The 25397-nt window shown below is 40.8% G+C and overlaps 1 protein-coding gene across 2 annotated transcripts in view; it reads right to left on the reverse strand.

The window, feature by feature from the left end:
- Positions 1 to 25397, reverse strand: part of pappaa (pregnancy-associated plasma protein A, pappalysin 1a) — a 97653-nt gene that overhangs the window by 27507 nt on the left and 44749 nt on the right. For both annotated transcript variants that reach the window (XM_078271244.1, XM_078271243.1), the window contains exons 11-14: positions 12632 to 12742; positions 12238 to 12373; positions 11629 to 11842; positions 6642 to 6816 (exon numbers count right to left, since the gene is read on the reverse strand). In XM_078271244.1, coding sequence (XP_078127370.1) covers positions 6642 to 6816; positions 11629 to 11842; positions 12238 to 12373; positions 12632 to 12742 — 636 coding nt within the window. The remainder of the gene's footprint in view (positions 1 to 6641; positions 6817 to 11628; positions 11843 to 12237; positions 12374 to 12631; positions 12743 to 25397) is intronic.

Genomic DNA, 25397 nt, shown 5'->3' on the forward strand with positions numbered 1-25397 from the left:
GCATGTGTTAAGTTAAAGGTTTTGCCCTTCTTAAAACGTGTGTGTAAAAGTCTGGTTAATACACAAACACACACGGATGCATGCAAACACACACACACACACACAGAAAAACATTCACATTTACGTACATCTGCTATGAGTTGTTTTTGCATTTATTCAAGCATGTATCCCCAAGTGTGTACGTGTATAAAGGGCTGTGTGTCTGTGTGTAAATGTGTGGGAATTTTCCTTCCTGTAAAGGCTTTACAGCTGACTATTTCTCTTCCAGAAGCGATTTTAACAATCATCAAGCCAAACCGACTAACAGACAAATTAACTGACAGACTGACAGCCTCTTTCTTAATCTTAGGGGTTTTAGGGGTATCACACAGTTGTACATAGATAGGTAGAGTTATTTCAGTATTGCTTAGAAGTGGAATTCAGTATATGGAATATATACACTTTCTGGTAGAAAAACTCAACAGTAGCACAAATGATTGTGGACAAGAATATGTTCAGAACAGTAATTTTCAGCTGGGGTTTGGGTGTACTTAGAATCTAACAGTACTCAGAAGCAGACATTCTTCTAAGTACATAAAATTCTAGGAGCGTTAATTTTTTTGTTAAATGATAACCACGTCAGCCTAGACAGAGCGGATTTTAAACCAACTTGTGTACTTGTACAATTTTTCCAGACATCTAAATGGTTACACAACAGAAATGGATCGCATGGGTGGGCTCTACAGCTTTGACCACTCTTCTCTGCAAAACAGCACAGGTCCTTTGCTACATCACCTGGTACATGCCATACAAATCCTAACTCAGCATCTACAAAGTCAGCAACTTAAGGAGCAACAGGGTTACAATGTTATAGGGCTCCGGCTGTGCTTTAAAAACTAGGATTTCAATATGCTGCCTTTACTCTCATTCATATTTCACTTAAAGGCTTACTAGAGTGAAGTCCAGTGCAGGTATCTGCTGCTGCTATGGCACTATCAGGACACAATAGGACTCACAACAGCAGAAAAGCAGGGTTCTTCCATGAGGTAAAGAACATGTAAAATACAAGTACAAAGTACAAAAATAGACTTTAGCTTCTGTAATGAGACATATTTTTGCATGAAACCAATATGTGGTTGGCAAGAGTGATTTAAAACAATTAAATGTTTAACACATATTTAGCATGTAAAATGCATCTTAAATGCATCTCTGCATTTAAGCTGCAGCGCAGCACCTCCGGATCAAATCCAGCAATCAAGCAAGTGCCTTCATGAAGGTCAAATATTTCTAATACAGTACCTTACATGCATCCTTTGGAATGGGAGGAAACTGGAGCACCCACAGAAAAGCCATGCATGAGAACATCATGACATCTGCATTCAGGTGCCCATAAAACATGCACATGAAAGTCTTTCTTTAGCTGAGCTGGCTGACTGCCTACTTGAATAATTATAAACAAAATAATATGTTGATATGGCTTTTAATGGCCCTTTAATTTATTTGATAAGACCTGGAGAGAGTGTTTTGGTCAGTTAAAGAAAGTGGATGTGAAATCATTTTATGGGCTTGTTCTATGTTCTATGGTGGACAGTTTTAACGCATATAGAGCCTGTTAAAGGAAAAGCCTATTTGAAATAAAACTCTTTTTCAGTGCCAGCACTTAGTGTTCCCTAAACATTTCAAAGAGAGAAAGATAGGGAAAACAGACAGCAATAAAACACACCTACAAATCAAGCAAGTGAAGGAAACAGATTTGTTCTGAAGATAGCATTATCTAAGAAGGTGGTGTTCCCAGAACCACTTTGACATCACTAGAACAAGAATGTAATTGGCTAATGAAAGGAGACAAGATTGTGCTTCACGCTGCACTTTCCAACCTTAGTGTGGAGCTGTGTGTCTTTTTAAGCATGTGTGGCTGAAAAAAGAAGGGAATAAATAAATTAAGAGTTGTACACTGAGGGGATACAGACAATCTGAGGTAAAGGTGTTTTTGTATTTCATTTTGCTACATTTTTGTTGTTTTTTAATGGGGGTCAGTTGCCACATGTAGTTTGCAGCATCAACTTTTATTTTATTTTTTTTACAAGTGGCATGTACACTGAGCTCATTGATTTAATTGTCCTTACTAACATTACATGGCTGAGCTTTAAGTGATTTCGGAGCTCAGAGAGAGGATTTTGGCATTTTTTGCAGAGCATCATTTATTAAAATGGCCCGCAAAATGCTAATTTGGAATTAAACCAACAAAACTGGCCAGATGTATTTTAATGGAATTAATGGATGCGAAAAGTTATTCATAAATAACAGGTCCTCTAAATACCTTTGAACTGTCAGTCATCATTTGTGGCAAACCTTTCGAAGTCCAAAAATTTATATTTGGCACTGTCCTACTTTGTTTTCTATTCTCTCGTCCCCCCTTCACTCCACTTTCCTGCCTCTCCCTCTCTGAAAAGCATATTTCATAACTAAATGAATTGGCATTGATGAATATCAACAAAAGTGCACCGTCAATCACAATCTAATGCAATTAGAAGTTTGTGCACCCAGCCCAGTTCTTCAGACTCATCAGTCCACAAGGTTAGCGCAAGGAAGGTACCAGTGCCCTCTCAGCTGACGTGGGTTTACCTGACGATTTAACTGCAACTGATGGCTGAACCTTCACAGCCAAATTTGAAGGTATTTCCTTGCACTGAATGGAAAATCTAGGTGCTTTGTATCAAAGTGGTATGGATCGTTTTCTTGGTTGGAATATAGTGTAAAATGTATGTAATGTGTGTGTAAAATGTGCAGACATTTTCCCAGCGGAACTGACGGCCCATTTGCGAGAGAGGGGTTTGTGGACTGAAGCACCTACGTCAGGCATGCGAAAAACACCACCAGCGAGCCCCACTCTGTTTAACTGGACAATTTTCAAAGCTACAGGACCAACCAAACTGCAGGCCAGGGAAAATACAGATGCTCTCAATAAAGGAAAATGTATAGAATTGTCCAGTTAATGTCCAAATATGATCAACAGATCCAAAATCATCCAGAGAAGCTGCCCAGAAACTGAACTTTGATGAGACCAGATGTTTAAAATGAGCTGCTGGAGACAGCCGCCTCCTTGATGTTGCGCAAGATCAAAGTAGAAGTCCGTGAAACACCAGGCACCTATTATGCCCTTATGGCAGACAAATATAAGGATGAGTCAAAGCGTGACCTCGTAGCTGTTTGTGTGATATATGTTCACACAGGGAAAATTAAAAACAGGCAGTTGTGTTCATGGACACAAGTGACATGAGCGCAAGTAGTATTTCAGAGAAATTACAGGTGATTAAATTACTACAACTTGACCCATATCTGTGCGTTGGCTTCAATTTCAAATGGGCCTCCGTCATTTCAGGAAACAAGGAAGGTGTGCATGTGATTCTAAAACAAACTTTTCTTCGAACCGTGTATGTCCACTGTAATTCTCTCAGACTGGATTTGGTCTGTGCGGCATCAAAGGTGTCTGGGCACATTAGCACATTCTTTGATACACTAAAACACATACAGAGTTTTATGACAGGCAGCAGCAGACACGCATGGTTTGTGGAAGCGCAACAAGAGTTCCATCCAGGACGCCCGTGCTTGGAACTTGAGCAATCCATAGACATGCGCTGGAGCTCCAAATCCAGAGCAGTGAGCAAAATACTGACGTAGGCTACTCAACGTAAAATTAGAAGTACTTGCTGAGTGTGCTGAAAGCAGCAGTCAAACGAAGGTTGAGGCGCAGTCCCTGCTCCAAGAAATACAAACAAAAAAGTTCATATTTTTACTCGTCACATTTGGGAATTTATTTCAGATGAGCGATTTTGCCAACATTGTCAGTCTCTGAGTGAATCGCCCTAATTGAAGGATTAAAAGAGAACTTTGCTCGGTTTAGAGACAATTCACAGTGTGATTTGGAACAACAACGCGATGCAGAAAAAGCGAATCACGAGCTGGGACATTACAGCTGGTACCAGAGGGAGAAGGCTCCTGGCAAGACTTGCAGGATATGTGGTCACAACTAGTTTGGGTAAAGCAACAAGTGTAAGAAATGATGATGACACATCTGAAATGCTATCCTTGACAGACAGCTAGCAGATCTGGACAATCATTTCCAGGAAGATCAGTATGGAATAATGAGGGCAGCAGCAACTTTTCTCCCACAGTTTAAGGCATTTGCACAGAAGATGTCTCTGCGGATCCTGTGTGATCACTATCACAACTTGGTTGAGGATGCTGAATTACCAGTATTATTTGACCAACTGCATCGGAAAGTAGCCAATTGGCTGGAATTTCCACCCCTCATGGAAGTATTAGACATTTGTGCCCCTGACATTTTTCCAAATCTCAACAAACTACTTCAATTCATTTTCACTACTTCATATTTCATGGGATTTCATTTCACGTTAAGTAATGGCGTGTTGTGTATAAGCCATATAGGCCAGATTGTTTATCAGAATCAGAATCAGAAAGGGTTTTATTGCCAAGTACGTTTTTTAACACATACAAGGAATTTGTTTTGGTGTTGTTGGTGCACATCACACATTCTTTAGATTGAATATTAAACAATATAAGTATAGGTACAAACAATATAAGTATAAGTATATTTACACAGTATGTATTAAGTTAAAAATAAAGAATAAATAAAGATATAAATACAAAATAAAGAGCAAAGAGCATTACAGCATTCATTTGAAATGAGTTGCTAATTTTTTCACACAGAAGCTAAATTTCTAACAGATTTCATTGTATGCGGTTGATTTAATAGAAATTAAGGAGTGTGTTGTTTTTTCTTAATTTAAACAATGCTCGGCGGGGTGTTTCCTTCCTTGTACTGCTGATTTGTGTAAACAAACAGCTGCTTGCTTTGCTGTTATTCGTGAGCTGACCATGGTACTGAAGCAACAATGGCTGTAATGAATGCATGAGGGATATGTTACAGTACATGTGTGATTACTGTCTGATGTATGCTATGTCATGCAGTATGTGAACACCTTTTCTACTGTTTGGGTTTATGTTTAGTTGCCACTTTGTGCAGTAAAATGGTTAAATTACAGTGTTGTGCTGACGCTCTGCCGGTGCTAGTATATATAAGCCTGAATAGAATATAATACACAGGTTTTTGTCTATACTGTTGTGTACAGCCTTTATAGACTAGGCACTGTTGGTTGAGCATGTTGTACAGGCAGTGTTTTGCTGTTATTGCCTTTGTAATGCAGAATATTGCTAAATACAATAGTCGCTGTTTTTTTCATATTGTCTGTATGTTGTCCTTTTTTCTACTTCTAAGATTTTATAAGCCTTTTTTTCTCAGAAAAGATGGCCCACCCACTTTTGTACTAGCCCACCCAAAATACAGTTTCTGCCTACGCCACTGGTGTGAATAAGGCCATTTAGTGGAAGATAGAGGGACAGCTGAACGACTTTGCGGTTTTAGAAACCCTCCAATTATGACGAGTTACAGATCCTGGCAACAGCCATGTGAAAGATGGGAGAAAGAACACATTGGTAAGGTCAGAATTCTGACGGAATACCAAAAAAATCCCCCCACCCCCTCTTTCACTCAGTAAAACTCTTCTCTCTGCCTCACAAACACACATACATATATACAGGTCCAGACTAAAATACACATAAAAACAGTACCTTGTTCTCTGAACCTCCCATCTCTCTGAGGGAACATTAATAGATTGTCTTGCAGACTTCTTTTACAGAGCAGGGGAGAAGGATAGAGCAGGTATATGGCCTTTACAGCAGCTTGGCTCCAATCCAAAAGGTTTACAATGTGATGTCAACTACCCTGTTTGTTTGTTTACTTGTGGTGTGCACGCATCTGTGTGTATACTGTATCTGTCTGCATCTGTGTCCTGTTTATTCAGGAGATTGTCTGTACTTTACTGTATGTGTGTTGGTATCGACATAGAAGCATTTAATGTGTGCTGCTGTGAGGGAGCGGTAGCAAATCTCTGCCATTTAACAGAGACTTCAATGTGTGCAAAATGAGCAGGGATTGAGCGAGGGAGGGAGAAGTAGCAGACACTATGCGATGATGTCATCGTCCCGGTGGAGTAGCGATACAAAGTGACTGTTTGAGGTGATGGTGCAGCATTTTCAGCAAGAGACTAAACACTGTTATGTCTGTGCTTGTACGGAATATGTGTGTGTGTGTGTGTGTGTGTGTGTGTGTGTGTGTGTGTGTGTGTGTGTGTGTGTGTGTGTGCGTGTGCGTGCATGCGTGTGTGTGTGTGTGCGTGTGTGTGTTTGTAGCAAGCCAGCAAAAGGAGGAGACTGGGGCGTCTCCACTCCTCAGTGCAGCACTCATCTACCTGGATGTTCATGATGTCATCCTCCCTGGAGGCTTGCTGTGCCAAGCCTAGTTTTTGCAGGTGACAAAATAAATGCAGATAGAGAGGAGAGCAAAAAGAAAGTGTGTTTGCACTTCTCTCTTATGGCCATTTGTGTACTTGAGTTTGCATCAATGTATGTTCATGTGTGTATTCAAAAATGCATGTTTGCACGAATGTTCCCATATGCTGTAGAAAGGCTTTTGCACTTAAGCGTTTGCATGTGTACATTTATGCATTCATGTGCCTCTTGTGCACTGAGCTCTTTGACTGCCTGTGAGTGTTTAAATATGAGTGTAGCAGTGTATTTACCTGGCTTTTGATGATGTCATCATCCTGGTGGATTTGCAGGACATATCCAGAGTTGCAGTAGATGGTGCAGCGGTCTCCATTGTAGAAGTGCCGGCCAGGGCTACTGCACTTGAGCTCTGCATTGCGGATTAAGGGTTCCTGGCAGTCGATGGCTTCGCACGAATAATGTACACAACTACGAGGGAGCGTGTGTGTGGGGGGATGGGGTGTTGGTAAAAGAAAGTGAGAGAGGAAGAGAGACAGAGAGAAAAAAACTAAAAACCACATTTAAAGTCACAACCAAAGTAACATTTGTGTATAAAATAACACTGCAGACACTCAAACATGGAAGCAGTCACACATTTGCTCACAAACAGAAAAGCCACGCATTGAGTCAACCATATCCATCCATCATTGACTGCTTAACATATCAAATCAATAAACCACATGGAGAAAGGACTGCCATATTTGCTGCACATGAAAGGGGTGTCTGTATGTGCACACACACGGCAGAGTGTAGTTTGTGAATTAAGAGCGACAGGATATATTATGTGCGGGCTAAAATGGCAGAGTTTGGCCACAGCTTTATGTTGGTAGCCTGATGGAGAAGGCATTTAATGTTCTTGGAAGGCTTGGATGCCCAAGGCACCTTTTTACAATAGTCCACATTCTACAGTATAGTGTTCCCTTATGAAGCCGACGGGGAAAGAGGGAAAGAGGGAAAGGTATGGGGGCACAGAGAGAGAATGAAAGAAAATACAGGTCTGGAGAAACATTGTTAAACTCAGTCCTGCAAGAATGGAATCTCTAATTTGCTATTTTCATTTTTTTGTTTTCCTGCAGACAGAATCTTTCACTTTCCTATGCTTTTTCGTATTATTATTCCTTACCTCACTGCCCCTCTCACTATAACACTCAGAAAAAACTTTGTATTAAAGGACATAAAAGTTATAGGAAAAAAAATATTATAAACTTAGAATTAAAATGCTAATTCCAACAAGATGCTAAGCTGAGCAGGTGAAGACTGTTTATAAAGCACGAGTAGCAGTCCCTTACGTCAAGGCTTTTTGAGGACAAACTGAAGCCTAGAAGCCTCCTCTGTGGCCACTTTGGTTTGGAACAAAATCTCTTGAATCTCTCTGGAATTTCTGACATAAATTACAATTAACTACCTGTAAAACTATCCTCCTCCCCTGCAAATGAGAAGTACAGCATACAGCACAGTAGAATAGTATGACAAAAAGAAGTTGAAAATTTAAAAAACAGAACCCCAACAATTCGCAATGTAAGCGGTGATAAGTGAGAAGAAAATAGTGCAAAAAAGAGAAAAGGGAAAACATACATATGCATGTGTTTGCAGAGAAGCATGGAACATAAAACTGAGTCATGTTAATAGCTCCTGTTGTTAACAAGTCAGGGAAAAAGGGATGTGGTGTTTTGTGGAGGCATAAGTATTACGGGAAATGTGCTGCTCAGCCCAGGAGAATGACAGAGTGAAAGCGGGAGCAGGAGGCACAGAAAGGGGAGAATTCAGAAGAAGGAGATGGCAAACAGTTAGAGGGAAAGGAAGATGACCTGAAAGTAAAAAATGAGAAGACAACACGGGATAACATATGATGAAGGGGAGGATGAGGGGAGATGTGGAAAAGCAGGGGGAATGGGAATAAGGAGGAAGTGAAGACGGAATGAGGTTAAATGGAGAAGACATTTGGAAAGTGGGTATAGACGACAGAATGCATATGATAACTTGGAGTCCATTACATAGAAGAAACAGATCAATGACATAAAAAGACAATGAGGCCGAGCCAGGATTCTTTACTGATGTTGTAAAGACAGACCAGTAAATAATAACAGATTATAATACTATATCATAATATTCACTTTGTAGCGTGTTCAAGTCAAAACATTTGAAGAGAAGTTGGCATGTCTGGTTGACTTGCCATCATAAAAAACAGTTTTCAAGAGCCTCTGGAAATTAGATGAAGTGGAGACAATATGAAAGAAAGGAAAGTTACAGAGAACTATAGGAGAAAGCCACTATGTGTTTGCGGTAACAAACAATTTCCTGGCTGGTATAGATACACAAGAGTTTTAATCTATTTAGGTGCTCTTGGATGTCTCACTGGCACACAAAAGCCAAAACAGCTCTATCTCTCTGCACAGACCCCCGACAATCCATTCTTTGTGTTTATTAGCGCATTTCTTGTTGAAAGGGTTGTGGGAGCATCATCAGTATGAATTGTCTCATGCATGACACTGGTGTGGAAATTGGCAAATTGTGACTCCTTGTGTGTGTGTGGTCTGGTTTAACTATGTTTGTGAGGAGGGACAGGACATTATATGGTTAGTAGTTAAAATTAAAGGTGCTGGAGACTCAAAAACTGGGAATTTGTAGCTAAATAGGTGTTAACTGTTTTTTGTGTACTTGTGAAACAGAGCTTAACATTTTTTAAAGGTGTTTTACATACATTTGATTATCTTTATTTCCTGTTTCAGATTCTAGGTTTTCAGCTGTTACGAATCATTTTGTCACACACAAAACATTTTTCCAAATATGGAATACTGCTCGACTCTGGACAGCACTTTTAATGCCTGATTGATGACAGGTCATTTAGTTAATTAACTAGTTAGAGTTGTAAAAATTATTAGGGAAAAACATGTCCATTTTGGCAGGACTTTTCAAAGAAAAAGGCTATTTGTATGCAGTGTGCACTTTAGCTCAATACAAACTAGGGTGGTAAACAAGATTTAGTGCTGGAGGCAGCAGCGGCTCTATTGTTGGAAATTTGCAGAGCTGAGCAACAGGTCCAAATTAATTACAAATTTCCAGTGATATTATATTTGTTCCCGAGGGTGTTTTACTGTTATAGCTGTAGCTTTGGGCAAACCTCTAACATTAAACAGCTTGTTGGCATCATTAATTAACGCATGCATCTCCCTCTCTCTGGCTCAAATACGCACACACAAACACAGCTCTTAGCATTTCTTTTCTTCTCGTCTGCTGTGTAGTCTTCACTACAAACACTTTCACACCTTGCCTCAATGTTCGAACTATACCGTGGCCTTCGGTGGAGCCCACTTTTTTTCCACGGGGGGTGGGGGGGGTGCGCTCGCGACTTACAATGATACATAACAAGTGTATGCACTACAGGATTTACCCTATTATACTTTATCGACAGGAAAAGATAGGTCAAACAGCAAACAGACAGCCACAAATAGTCTATAAACAAAGCATCAGGCTGTCTTTGAGATTTCACATGAACAACGGTTAAAGTTACTCAGGTTACCGAAGAATACCATAATTCCTCCGTTCAATTAGACCTTAGCGACGCACCCCAATCTTCCATCCTTAACAGCCATGTATATCGGCTCTTCCAGTCTCTCCACTGCTGGCTGTTAGAATTTAACGGGAGAGAGAGGATCAAGAGGGGTTAGGATGGTGACCGGCCTCTGACGAGCTGTTACCACCTCCATCTTCAGCCAGAGAGGACATTATTTATTCAGCTTCTTCTGGCATTGTCACCCCGGTGGGAGGTGTGCTAACAGGGCTTTCAGCAGGTGAATTGGTCGTGCTATTAACGTCATCGCTACACAATTTCTTAGTAAAACCAAAATTAATTAAACTGCCTTGTTTCCTTTTTGCCATGGCTATATGATGCTTACTGCAGAATGGATTTCAAGGACTTTGCGCGCCGATTAATGGCCTCCAACGTTTATATTTTTTCTGCGAATCTTTGAGTTAACATGTACTAAACATGAGTTGAATTTGCACCGCAGCGCCACCACGCCTTGATGCTCATAACAAGAATAGCATGTATAATTATCTTTATTGAAGTGAATTAGGTTTAAATCGCCATCATGCATGAATTAATGATATTTTTGCAATTTTACACAAAATAATCCACAATGATCACATTACAGAAAAATGAAATTGCACATCAACATGACACATTGTCAATATTTTTAGAGACCCCCCAAAATTTCACAAATCACGTTTTCAGGGGAGCCCATGTCTTATTAAGGGGAGCCGAGCTCCCCCTAGCTCCCCCGTAGTTCGCACCCTGCCTTGCCTGAAAGACTGGAACTCTTTCAACAACAATTAATATTTATTTACTTCTCAATATATATTGTTACTTTGTTATTACCTCTGCCAGGCATAAGCAAGGGCATCATGCATTCAGTCATGTGTTTGCTTTTGTGTATATGTCTGTCCATAGCTAATCGCATACTACAGAACCCATCAGACTTATATTGTTTGTGCACATTTGTGACTGTATGCTCAAGGACCTATCATGGTTGCAGTGATTCACAATTAAAAAAAATAATTTATTGACTGCTTTATTTTATACCGTAATTGACTGCAAAATTTACAAAGGCATTCAGTGTACGTTAATTCCTGTTGGCAAGCACATTTCCATTCATGTTGACCAAAAAGGTTTACCGGTGTAGGCCTATTGTCATCACAGATGAGTTAACCGGCAAAGGCACTTCAGCAGCTGGCTGACATTATTGAATGTTTTGACAACCACCACAACCACGAGAGGTCTTTAAGCATACCGTCATAAATGTGCACAAAAAATATTAGGCTGATCGGTCCAGTAGTATGCCACATTAGCTACGGACAGACAAATACGCACACGCACACAACCGAACGCATGATCCCGGTGAAGAAAATAACAACAGTACTGATATGAAAGCTATAGGCACATTACCAAGCATTTCAAAGTAGACATTTAAAAAGTAACTTAAAAGTTACTTATCACAGTAACAGATTACGTTTGGTACTCCCATGTATACCTTTGTAGAGATTTGGAAAAAACATGACTCCAAATCAAGTTTCCTGTACCTTTAAGTCGAACGATTGTGCAAGTTGTTCATGTGTATCTGTGTGTGGCTGCATGCTTGTTTGCACATACTTGAACGATTTCATGTGCATGTCTTTGGTTGTGATGTGTGTGTAACATGCAGGCCTCATATTGTTATCCATTTCCCTTTTTCTCAGCCTCACCTCTGGCCTGTGGGGTTGTAGATCTCATTGCTCTGGCAACCACTTATCGTGATAGGGTCGAAGGACTGGAAGGAGCGCAGGCCTACTCCGGAGAGGGCCACAAGGCGAGAGGCAAACATGACCAGGATAGCCTTAGTATGGTAGAAGGCCACTGACAGGTCATGGCTCACAGGGATCACCAAAGGATTGGTGCGGCAGCTGAGACGCCACTCACCTGTGAAAAGGATATTGGGTATGGAGAAGAGACAAATAGAAAGGTGTATTGAGATTGCAGTGAGGGAAGTAGGGGATAGAAGCAGAGAACAGAAGGAATCAGAGTGGCAGATGTTAATCAAACCTTAAAAGTGAATTAGGAGAGAAGAAAAGGCTGGAAGAGGGGTCTAAACAGCATGCTGGTGTTGAAAGAGTGATACAGTGTTGCGCATGTGGTGACATGTACTTGAGGGGGCTTCACTCTACATGATATCTGCTCAACTATAACAAGCTCTAGTTAGTTGCAGTAGGTAAAGCTCATTTGGGCTCAGCTTTCCACTCAGTCATATTTAGAAATCTGACACTGGAGGTGAATCAAGTGGGTTGCAATTTAAAAGTACAAAAGACAGTTCTCACCTAGACTATGGATGCCCTCCTTGGTGTCCACCAGCTGAACAGTGATGTTACACTGAGTCTGGTCAAGGTAGCCAGTACCATCAGCAGCCAGATGTATAATCACTGCTGCTGCCACCATGGGATGAGAAAAGTGGGCCTGAATGAAGGAAAACAAAAAGTAAAAAGTTAAGTACACATTTTTAATAACTGGAATCTACTGTGTCCTATTTCTTAATACTAGCTAGAGTTGAAGTTTTTCTCTTAGTTTTTTCCTAATTAGAATTATGTTTCATGCATCATACGCAATGTCAAATTGGTGCATAATTCTTCTGCTTTTGCTTTTGTTTTTCAAGTTGCCACCATAATGATGCCATGTTGTTATAATGCACTGCATGGTGTTTCAGATAGGTCTTACCTTGAGCCAATAGTTAGGATATCCCCAGGTTGGCTCATGAGCCTCACTACAGGGGAACCATGCATACTGGGACACTCCATCTGATAGATCAAACACCTTGGACTGACAGGTCTAGGGAAACATAAGAGAAAAAGTGGGTATTTTTGGATTTCCTTGCACTGAAGCTGGATTATCGCGATATCATGAGATCACGTGAGAATTGTGGGTTTGCGAGATCACACGAAAATCCATTTTGTTAGGCTTCAAGTAAGTCGTTTGTATCCGAACTGCAGTGAGTCCAACCAATCAGCGTCCTGTGAGGAGCTACTGGCAGCTACTGGCAGCTACAGGCGCGGGTTCGAATCCGACCTGCAGCCCTTTGCTGCATGTCATCCCCCATCTCTCTCCCCCTTTCATGTCTATCCACTGTCACTGTATAAATAAAGGGAAAAGACCCCAAAAAAAAATCTTTAAAAACAATGCTGGCTGCTAAAGAGGTTAGCGTAGATGCTGCAACAGCATCAGTTATATCCAAACTTTCATTAAAAGAAGAGCAAAGAACGGCACTGAAGGCTTTTCTCGATGGAAAAGATGTTTTGCCTCTTCTCCGTAATGGCTTCGTCAAGAGTTGGATAGAGAGATGGTTCTTCCAATCACCTGCCAAGCCTTTTTTGAAAGTGTCTGCCCTTTCCAGTTTCCAATGACGGATTCTCAGATGGTACTGTGTAACAAACCATCTGGTGCGTCAGGTAAAATTTTTTATGCATCCTTCTAAGTAAAGCCTGTTTTTTTCACTTTGTAGGTCCAAAGATTTACAGAAGAAGAAATAAATGCAAGATAAAATTGAGGAACAGATTTTTTTTCCAACTAGAAACAAAATTTCTCAAAAAAGCTTGCCAGCTAGTAAGTGATTACATTGGTTGCTGGTTCTTCTCTCAACTCTTTTCTATATATACAATACACCACACCCCAAAATTAAAGAAAACATAAAAGGTATTAGGTTCAGGAGATAACAATGCTAAAATGAAATAGTGAGCATAAGCTACGTAGCTAACTAACTTGTATTACTGTATACACATATATGAAACAGCTTTAGTTTGGTTACTGTCTTGGCCTTAAATGCAGTGACCCCTGTCAGCTGTTTGGGCTGACATGCTGCTGACATGCATTCTGTGCAGTACTGTTTGTTTGTGTCTTGTCAACAAACCTGTCATGTGCCACATGCCCCATGTCTCTCTCTTCTACTTGTCTTTATTTCTGCCTTGTAGTCTCTGTGTGTTTTTTGAGTACTCACCTTGTGCTGGCTTGTTAAACCCTGTCATGCCACACCTGCCCACTAGAAGCCCTCAGAGAGTTTTCATGATCCCATGCAGCACTGAATTAGTCACCTGTGTCACATGGCTGTACTGCATTTACTCAGACTCTAATCCCTTTACATCCAGATTTTTACTGATCTTTTTGATGTGATAAAAAAACCAATATATTTTTGTATACCTTTGCAGTGTGATAATAAGAATCAGCAACACTGAAATGAAATACTGTACCTTGAAGCAGCTGTGTAATGTAGGTAATGTAAGACAGAATGGAGTGAACAATCTGACATTTCAATATGACAAAATGGTGATATTGATTAATACTGCTTAAAAATACTGTATTCTGTCAATTGATATGATAAATGGCAATCAAACTGTCAAAGTGCAATTTAAGTTAACTCTGACATGCGTAATAAAGAGTCATCGGACTCTTTATTATGGAAGCAGTGATAACGGTAGGGCAGAGCTTTAAAAGGACAAGGAATACAACTGAATAAAAAACGGTGCTAGTATCCAGTCATCGTAAATTCTGCAATGACAAAGTCACCTCATTACTGTGGCTTAGTTGACATACAGAAAAAAGGACCCTCGTGTAACACACATTATCACCCATGTGGGTTAGGGTTAGAAAACAGGGATGAGATGATGCGAACAGTCATTATGATTAAAAGGAAGAAAAAGCGACAGAGAGACAGAAAAAGATGATGGACACATCGGTAAAAGACTATTGAGTAATACATAACACAGCCAAAGGGGAGCGAGGGCACATACCCAAGGACGGTGAGTTTCGCCCGCTGCCCTGAGCTAGTGAAATGAGACACCAGTAACATGAGAGTTTTGCTAGAGAGGCTACTGTAAGATTCCGCCACTGTGGAAAGCTGGCCAGACCAGCTATCTGTCTATATATTTGTCCCCTGGATCTGTTGATGTGACCTTTCTGCTCAGAGCTGAAGTGCAAACTGCAAACTGATGACTTATCTTTGTAAACACAGGTGGCACTAGCTGCTGCCCTCATTCTTTCCCCATCATCTCCTGGTGTCCTTTTCTAACAACCCACTGTTCGAGACTCAAGCAAACACCGCCATAAAGCACCAAACCAGTGGGAGGCAATTCACAAGTCTCATTACACTTCCTCCACCCTCCTCCACATGCAATGGCAAGAGTCAAAGCACTCTAAATAGATTTGTCATTGATTTGATTTAGTCATTAAAAGAGGGGGTAAGGGTGGTGATAGTAATACACTTTCATACCCATCTAGGACTGGACCGAGCAAGGCTACTACATTCTGATTTTATCCATTCAACCATCCATCCATTCATCAATACCAACTTATCCTTTCAGGGTCAAAATGGTCTGGGCCAGCACACATTGGCTGAGACACCCTGGACAAGTTGCCAGTCTATCACAGGGCTGACACATAGAGACAGAAATTATTCTCACTCACTTGTACACCTACAGGGAAATTAGAGTCGCCAATTAACCTAACCCACAAGCCTTGGGCTGGAGGAAGAAATCAGAGCACCTGATGGAAGCCCATGCAAGTATGGGAAAAAACATGCAAATTGCAGAGGCCAGCCAGCCAGCCAGCTCTAGAGGCAAGCTTTCAAATTGTATTAGTTTTAATTTTACTTTTAATCTTTTGGTTATGTGTGATCTGGCACACGAGCTATCTTAGTTGTCAACATTAATCTACAGGCTCAGGTTCATGATCCCAAACATAAATCCTTTGTAACAATGTTAAACCTAGCAAACCTTTTTTTATTAGAACTTCAGCCATGCTCCTTCTCCTACATGTGTCAGTGTCAGAAGTTTTCTTCAAATGTTTAATCTTTGTGTACACCGCTTACAGTTGTGGACTTTGTAATCAGGTTAATTCACCTTCCTTTATGTTCAAATGTTGAGCTCTATTTGAAACAAAAAAAATTGCTATCCTTGTAAAACAGTAACAGCAAACCCTAGAGACGAGTTCAACTTCTTAACTCAAACACACACACACACACACACACACACACACACACACACACACACACACACACACACACACAGTTACACACACAGTTACACACATGGTCTTAATTTGTACCAGCTGGCTAGTAAGACTGGTAGACAGCAGCCAATCCCTGGTCTGCAGACATAAACTGGTGTTTGTAAATCACTACTTCAGATAAAAGGAGAGCTAAGTGTCTTCAGCAAAGGGGAAACCGGATAAAGGTGAAGAGAAAGAGAGTGCAACCGTCAGCCTCACTAGCCTGAAAATATGTCTGTACTGTAAAGACATTAAGAGCATAAGGCAAAACATAAACTTGGAAAGGGGGAATAGGAGAGTTCCGCTGTTAGAGTAATGACAATAATAATGGCTCTAATGTACCTCAACCACAGTCTTTCCCCTTGTGATGGAGATTTAGTGCCAGGTTGAAGTTAGGTCACAGAGCACATATACATATACAAACACATACACAGGCTGAAATACAAACATACGCACATTCTACACCCTCCTTGGCTCGAATACTGATGTTAAAGCCTCCAGATTGTCAAAATGTTCTATCTCGGATTGAAATCAATAAACCTCACAGACACACACAGACAAACATGGGCCATATGTTCATGGAAGACTATTGAGACACTCAGACATGTAGGAGGCCCTGCAAAGGTCCCCCGTGTTTTCTGACACGCTATTATAAAGCCATGCCACACCTTATAGGGTCAATAATTAAAGGATTTACTTTTATACATTAACTAGCAAATATTTTTTTTAATTTCTTGAAAAATTGACTTGTGGTTTAAATATATGAACTCAGTCTCAAAGTGTTAAGGTGATGCAGCAGTTTCACAAAAATCTCACAAAAAAGTTTTTTTTTTATCTGTAGGTATTTGTATTCAGCATGAAGCTTACAAATGATGTAAGTATAAAGCTTTGGTAATGTATTGTTGAGTTGTGAAGTGGTGATCATTAGAGGCATCTACTGTACACACAGACAGACATCATAATGTCTCACATACTATCTACCATGTACAGTACGTATGTATGTATGTATGTATGTATGTATGTATGTATGCATGTATGTATGTATGTATGTATGTATGTATGAAGTATGCAAAACAAATCACTGGTAGATAACAGTGGATTGGCTTGTAAGACCATTTCGTTGTTGGACTGTTACGCAGTTAGAATGTATCTTTATAAACCAACTTTCACGCAATCCCCCTTGCCTTCACCAATTTACAAGTTCCCACTTCCCAAAATGATTCCAACCCCATCGTCTTAAGTCTCAATATTATTTTTTGCCTTCATTCCATCACTCACTTTAGCAGTAAACATAATCACTACAGCAATTATGCTGTTCATTCATTTTGCATGATCCATCTAATCACTTTATTCGACTCAGTGTGAGCAATGGTGCGCCAGGAGTCGAGGGTACCTGCTGAGCATTTCCGAGTTTATTGTTTGTTTCAGATCCTGTTGTATACCTCAGTGAGGTCAGGCAGTGACCTGGTTTGTTTTTTCTGGAGAGGTGGAGATTTTGGAAATTAAAAAGACCAATTTCCCAATATGTGTCCTGTCACGGCACCTCCTAAAATGTGTTTATTTCCATCAAAAGGTATTTCTTTTCCTTATTTTCCATTCCTTCCTCTCTCTTTGTTAAAGGCATATACTGTATACAAGTTTGAAGCCTGAGCATGGGTAGCAGGAGAGAGCATCTGTGAGGCATTTGTGGACAGAAAGAGCAACAGAGAGAAACTAGTATGAGTTTCCAAGCACCATCCCATGGTTTACTGGAATGCTGGTGAGCGCCTGGTGTGTGATGTAATGTCCTGTCACCCAGCCCCACCCATACCCACTGAAGCTCACTGTCTCATTGGTCCAGGGCTAATGATGGGCCACTTCCATGGCCTACGGAGAATGGGGCTGTAAAAGTTAGTGAGTGGGTGCAATTATGCAGTTTACCTATCACACTCTCATCAGAGCAGACATGAGTAGTGACTGGGTGGTAGAAAACATGGACCACAAACTAATGTATAGGGATTGGTGAGTGTAAAATGCCAGCAAGTTGAAAACAGATGGGACTGTGGAGAATATAAATGCCCCTCAGTCAGTGGCCCCCTATGCTCAATAAAAGAGGGCCAAAACCCTGCATATTAACAGCTTGAAAATGTTATGGGGGGGTCATCAGTGCCATGAAAAAAAATACACCAGTCACAATGAGGTTTCCACATGGCAGAACCACAATAATAATTGAAACGGGAAAAGTAAAAGGGGAAAAAGGAACGCCATCCCAGAGGTTTCTTTTTAATGTTACCTCACGCTTATGTCACTGGCACTGTGCCTGACGAGGGCTGTGTGGTTTGGGGGAACATTGGTGGGAGAGACATTGCCAGAAAAGCTGGCCTTCCTGTGCTGCTGAAAGCAACAGCTTGGCTACTGTATGAGCTTTTGTTTTTGGGGGCATGCACATGTGTGGGTTTCAGATGTGCAACGATATACGCAAGTTTTGTCTGTATGTTGTTTGCATGTACTGTATATGTAGAGGAAAATGTGTATAAATGCGTATGTTTCCTCTGCAATAGTCCTTATACAGTATGCATGTATGTATGCATCCCCCACTGAGATGCACAAACACACACGCCTGTTTTTTGGGACATTGGACAAATCTGGGCCAGTCATTGTTTCCTTGTTTTTACCGACCAATAATTATAATAAAACAGTGGCTCTTTTCTCCCTCTCTTTGCCATTTAAAGCATTACTCACGTACAGATGAATGTGGTTATTACTTCAGACCTCATGCATATGTTTGTTTTACATCTGAAGATGGGTGAACTTCATATATAGGCATTTTTTTGCAGCGTGAGAGGACTAACATGTTATCCCTTCTGTTGCTTATGTATAATTAAGGGGAGAGTTCTCCAGGGGTGCCCAGGGGTTGCATCAGAGATTGCCTGGGCAGCATCCCTCTCTGGAGAAATCACCTGGCTTGCTGTTTGATCTTAAAGGTTAAATGCACATGCACACTTCCTACTTACACAGACTCATCGCCATGTACATGTGCAGGCTGTTTGCCTGCACACGTACATGGACACAAACACACACACACACACACACACACACACACACACACACACGCACACCAACACACCAACACACACACACACACACACACACACACACACACACACACACACACACACACACACACACACACACACTGGTTAGTTGCTAGGGCCAGTTCTCCAATCCAATCCCCCTAGAGCAAGTTGAGCTGGCTCACCATATTCCACGGTGTGGGGGGAACATTATGTTCTGCTCCACAAAGACAGCAGTAGTACATTTCAGCCCCCTACGGACCTGCCCTATAATCCTGCATGGAGTCGGCACTGTGAGAGTGTGTGCTTGCTTGTGTTTCTTTGTCTGACTGGGTACCTGTGTGTAAGCTTGATCAAGAAGGAAAGGAGGATCTTTTAAATAAGCTGATGCCACCTTACTGCATTCACAAGTAGCCCCATTAGAGGTGTTCAACATTTTGTAATGGACTTGATATGGAAATATGGAAAAAGGTGAGCTGGCTAGAATGTTACATTGGCAGTTAAGCATTTTTGGGATCATTAATGCATTTCAACTTTATTAAATTCATACATATGGTATTTTGATTGGATCAAACTGCTCATTTGAGGGCATTTTCACGTGAGAATGTCCGATAAAAGTGATTTATATATGTGTATATATATATATATATATATATATATATATATATATATATATATATATATATATATAGTGAATACTTTTTATTCAATTATGTTTTTTCTTTTGAATGCAGTAAGACTGTCGGTCAAACTAATTTCCAGATTATATTACCTTCAATTACAAGCGCTAACCCCATCTGAGCATCCATCTGTCATTTGTGTTTCTGACTCATTACATTATTTCATATGTCATCAGCCATTATATAATGTATTTATATATCATTTGCACTTTTCCTCTTACTTTTGCACCCGCTCTGCTGTGTGCTCTTTTGTGTTCATTTACAAATCGCAACTTCTTCTACATTCTCTCTAAATGAATGTTATTCCATTACTTGTTTTTGTTTTACTCACATTGCCATTTCATCACTTAACTACTCTTTCTGTATCATGCAAGCACAAAAAAACATTACTATATCACTGTTATTGTAGTTTTTACCTCAACAAACTCTACAAGTTGGTGCTGGGATTCACACTCTATGACCCAAAAATTAATGTGTGTCATTCTTACAAAGATATAGAACACAGTTACATTCTGCTAACGTAGACTGCAGGCTACTAAGCAATTGCGTACAAAAGGGCAGTATGTATTTATGGCTCTATGCACCATTTATTCTTATGTTGCTGAACCCTCCCTCAACAGTGGTTTTAATGTGGGAGCATTCACCTATCCTTCTCCTTGGCTTTGCTCTGGTGCTTGAACATTCAGAAGTTAAGAAAAAAAAAGGTTAGCTCTTATGCACAAAGATTATCATTCACCATGGCATTTAATGGATAAAATGATGTGTTTCACTATCCCTCTGTATCTATAGCTGTACGTTTTACAGTACAAACACAGTTAAACACAAACACACACACACAGCACTTGAGATTTTGTGCAGATACATGAACTCTAACTCCTCAAGTGCCTTCTTGTACTGTTGTTGCTTTCTTACATCCGCAAAGATCCCTATCACTGCTGCCCGCCTTGCTCTCTCTCTAAGATACAAACACAGACACAGACACAGACACACACACACACACAGTATCAACACTGTCGTAAGACATCAAACGGAACTTGTTTACTAGATCAGAAGCAAATTATGTACTATTCTATCCCCTACCCCCAACATACTCATTCATAACAAGACAAATGTACTCACCAACACAGAGAGTTGGTTACACTTTAGCATTGTCCTGTATCAGGGAAGCACATCTCTAGCCCAACTCTACCAAAGAGCTGTGAGCCATGAACATGGAAACATGAATAAAATTAAACTGCAAAGGATAAAGTGAGCTATTAACAAGGCAGGACAATGTGCTGTTGGTTTCTGATACAACTATAATGACTACAACTAGCACAGACTCACTTTCACAGCCCTTTTTTAACTGCTTGACAACATGGTACTAAGGCAAAGTCTAGGAAAGGAGTTTTTCATAGTTTTTCATTTATGCATTATGGATGTTAGGTGTTACTGTGTATTCACTATATTTATGAGATATAGACACTAGTTTAGCTGCGAGCTTTGCACTTCCAGGGGAATTACAAAGAAGAAAGTTTGGAAGTTTTTCAAGGATATTGAAAATGAACCATGGTCGTAAATGCAGTGTTCCAGGCTGTACAGGGAATGCTGACACTTTTCACATTTCATCGCGATCTGCTGGTCGTGGTGGTAAGTGGTAGTTAGTGGTTCAGTTACCCCAGAAAGATGACTGGGTACAGAGCACCATGCTGCCGGTCGTGGAGCTCCGTTAGGTCAGCGGTAGTTGGTGGCCTAGTTACCGGGTAACTGCGAGTGTGGCAGGCATGTTCTCTGATATTAATAAATTAGGTTATGTTTTCATTTATATTGCAATGTAAATAATACACTTAACCTGGTAGCGGAGTGGCTTTCGGGAGAGTCAGGACTTTTACCGATGGGCCTGTAGTGTTTCGAGGCCGCGTGGGCCGGTCTGATAATAGTTATACATTGCAAGTTCTTAGCAGCACCATCCAGCAGCCTCTGCTCAACCCGTACGGTGGGCCGCAGCAGCAGGCATCATTAGACTCACACACTGTCACATACTATTAACGTTACTGATAGACTTCCAAACATGCGGCCAGGCAGCGGCCGTGAGCAGCGGGCTGCTGGGGCGGGAGATGTGGATCTAACGCGGCAGCACAGAAGACTTGCAATGGGCGGTGTGCTGCTGGAGCAAGTAAGCCCTGACTGCAGTACGCAGATTGAGGAGTGGCTCAAAAGTGGGTGGAGCTAAACGTTTGACTCTGCACATTTGCCCAATAGCAACCGGAAGAAGAAGAACAAGTGTCTGAGGGAAAAACACAGGACTTTCATCCAGAGACCGGAGATTGTTTTCTGCGTGTGATGTTTGCTTTCCCCGTTGTTGTTTTCCTTAACCCAACCATCCGTTGTTGTCTCACCTCCCCCAGAGACTGGGCCTCGTTTCCCGCGTGTCATGTTTGCTTTCCCCGTTCTTCTTCTTCACATTTAGCCCAACCCCGATCTGCGTACTGCAGTCAGGTGCAATTGGCTGGAGCTGCTGCTGCTGCTGTTGTTGTGCTGCTCTCAGTCTGTGTGCCTGTGGGCTTCACTCTCCGCTAAATGTCCCCGCACTGAGACACTGAACTAGCTACAGTGTGAGTTGTGATTCCTTGTCTGGAAGTGGAGGTTTTTTATGTCCCAAGAGTAACATTACAACAACACTAGTTGTAATGAAAGTGTTGAAACTTTGCATTGGTGTGTGTGTGTGCGTGACACACTGGAGGATGACTAGACTGTAACTAAACTGTGTCTCTGGTGCTTTGTACAGTAACATTAGTTGATGAGTTCTTGTGTGCTGCGGCCGTTTGGAAGTCGGAAATCGGTAACGTTAACAGACAGTGTGTGAGTCTAATGATGGAAAGTCAAAAAGGAAAAGGGAAAGGTTGCGCTGAGAATGTCAGACTCAAAAGGAGAAAAAGGTATCGTGTTGCTGTGCTCTGTGTTGTTCATCCCACCCCCCTTGTGTGTCTTTGCTTCGTTGTAAACCAACCAATCAGTGCGCAGCTCATCTAAATATTCATGAGAATACCATATAAGGGAAAAAAAACTCTTGTGTCATTCTAGGGCTATTTCACAGGGTTGCATGAGGGTGCATAGAACAGCACCCGGGACATTTTCAGCCCAACCAATGTTACATACCCTATTCGGAGACCTTAAGGAACAGTGTGAAATACCCTATATAATCATTCTATCACCCCTTTAATTTTTAATTTTTTTAATTTTATTTCTACATTTCCTTTCCACTTATAACCACTTTCTGGGCCTTGGTTCTAATGTGTTGTGTATACCTCTCTTTATTAGTCTCTGTCTCTCACACACACCAGCACACACACAGACACTATAAGGACAATGATGGTACATATTCTTGTATGGATGCTAGTGGTTAACCAGACACTAACTTCAGCAGAGAACTTTACTGTCATTTTGGCTTTGTGCCATGGTAATGACATCTTGGGAGTGTAGCTGGCTGAGATCAAAGGTTTACTCTATGTGCGAAGTCCCCAATAAAAGATTATGGCTGTTGCCTCCCTCCTTTGAATCTCTATTATACATCTTGACAAGCATAAGAATCTTGCAGTAGTCATTTAGTATCATGGTCGTTGCAACTTCACTTACTCTAAGCTTAGTATATGAGGAATGGGCAGATGACAAAGAGAGAGTGAGTGTGTTGTAAACACGTTGTGAATGCTATTTAACCCAAGAGCCATTCCAACAGCAGCTAAGCTTCTGGCAGGGTCACCCTTAAGCTTATATATGTATGGTCACTCAACGCTCTCAACAGTTGTTTCTTGAGAAAATATACTATGTCGCCACATGCCTCATGTTTATACTTCGGTGACTTGTGTCATACAAATTACAATGTTTTCCAAATTCTTCTGACAGCCTTGTTTGCCTTGAAGTGGCAAATAATTCCATGGCAATGAACAATCCAGTGATACTACGTGAATGTCCTCGCCATGATTCAAAATTCTATAAGTGCGAAATAGATCTTGTTACCATCTACAAGTGGCATTTCTCTGCTTTTTACTGCTGAATAGTGCTGGCAGTCAAGTCAAATAGCACACACGAAGTTGTCAAATGTATTCAGTGTTGTCTTCATTGAATACAGAAAATAAGCCCTGCAGCTACCATTTCTCAGTCTTCACCATTTTGACACTGATGACAGTAATCTCAAAGTTGCCAAGCAATTTACTACCCCAACAGCTCCAAATCCCTTTCAAGGGCAACACTGTTTGTAAGTTTGTATTAGCAAAGCCACTGTGTTTTTGGCAGACTACATTGCTAAAGAAAATTCACATCAAACACTCAACAAAGATCAAAACATCATCATACGTAACTATACAGCTCTGAGGCTTGAACTTTGGATTCCACATCAAATGCCTTTCGCATCCCTTTCCACCAACAAATCAGAGTCAACAAGGAAAATCAAAACTGTTTTGTTAACTATCGCTAACAAACTGAGAAAATTAGAATGAAGTACTCTAGATAGGGAATGTGATCCTGATGCCTAAAAAAATGACTATTCATTGGGTACTCTATGGCTGATTCCTGGATGGAATCAAGAGCTATTGTCTGCAAACACAGCAATTAAAATACCAGATGCGAGACATCACTAAATCTTCAAAATAGGTAACATCTTCAATAACTCTGTTTTGCTACTGATCAGCCACTGTGGTGTTTTCTATGTTGTTCTAAAGTGGCCACATTTAAACTGGATCCATGAAAGCCACCGGCCTGCTCTTCATTTCCAGAACCAATCCTCACATGCTTCATCTGTGGCAAAAGCCTCCAGGACAGTCACTATAGCCACATGCATGCAATTGCACAATTGCTAAGGAGCATTGCCTAAATGAGAATCTTGACTCTGTTATTTTAAGGCTGTGTTATGTTATCTTTGTTTTCTGAGCGATTACCATTAGCAAAAAAGTGTGCAGGATTGTGCACTATAGTGTGTGCATTTTTGTTTGTGTGCATATGCTCAATGTAATCAAAGTTAATTTGAAGTTGAAGAGATGGCATTTGATGCTGCTGTAGTGCATGTTACTGGAGTGGGAAAATAATTGTCAGTGATTACATCAAAATGTACTGATGTTGGTGAGAGGAATGGGCTTTAATGACACATTTTTGTTGATGTACCAGTGTACCTACAAGCTTTACAACTCACAATTTGTGAGAGAATGTACAGAGAATTAAAGGAGAGACAGCGAGAGATAGTGACAAGACCGTTGTGCTTTGTTAACCTGTATTTGCATATCTTCCACACATGCACATGCACTTGGGGTAATGAGGTGATCTAATCACATATGATCACTGTGTTCTCTACAGTAAAAGTGTTTTTTTGTATGAACAATGTGTCCTTCACATCAGAAATCCTTTTTTATGGTTAAATGGACATGGACCACTGGTGTCTCATTCCTCTCAGAGAAAAAAACATCTGCAATGTTGTTGGATGGAACACATGCTAGGACAGAAGTGGTGCCATATAAATATCAAATGCATTAAACAGTGTTGGTTAAACTCCAACCTTTGTTTGTGTAAGTCCTTGCCAAAGTGTTCTTGAGCAAGGCACCTGACCACAGTTCTGTTCAAGAATACCTAGTTCATTGGCCTTGTAAAATGCATCATCAGCAGTGGGAACAAGGTCTACAGCCAACATCACCACTTTCAACATCACACACATGCCTCAGAAGAGAAAGCACTGTCAGTGTAGAGATG

Source organism: Sander vitreus, chromosome 16, assembly GCF_031162955.1.
Source record: "Sander vitreus isolate 19-12246 chromosome 16, sanVit1, whole genome shotgun sequence".
Classification (NCBI taxonomy): domain Eukaryota; kingdom Metazoa; phylum Chordata; class Actinopteri; order Perciformes; family Percidae; genus Sander; species Sander vitreus.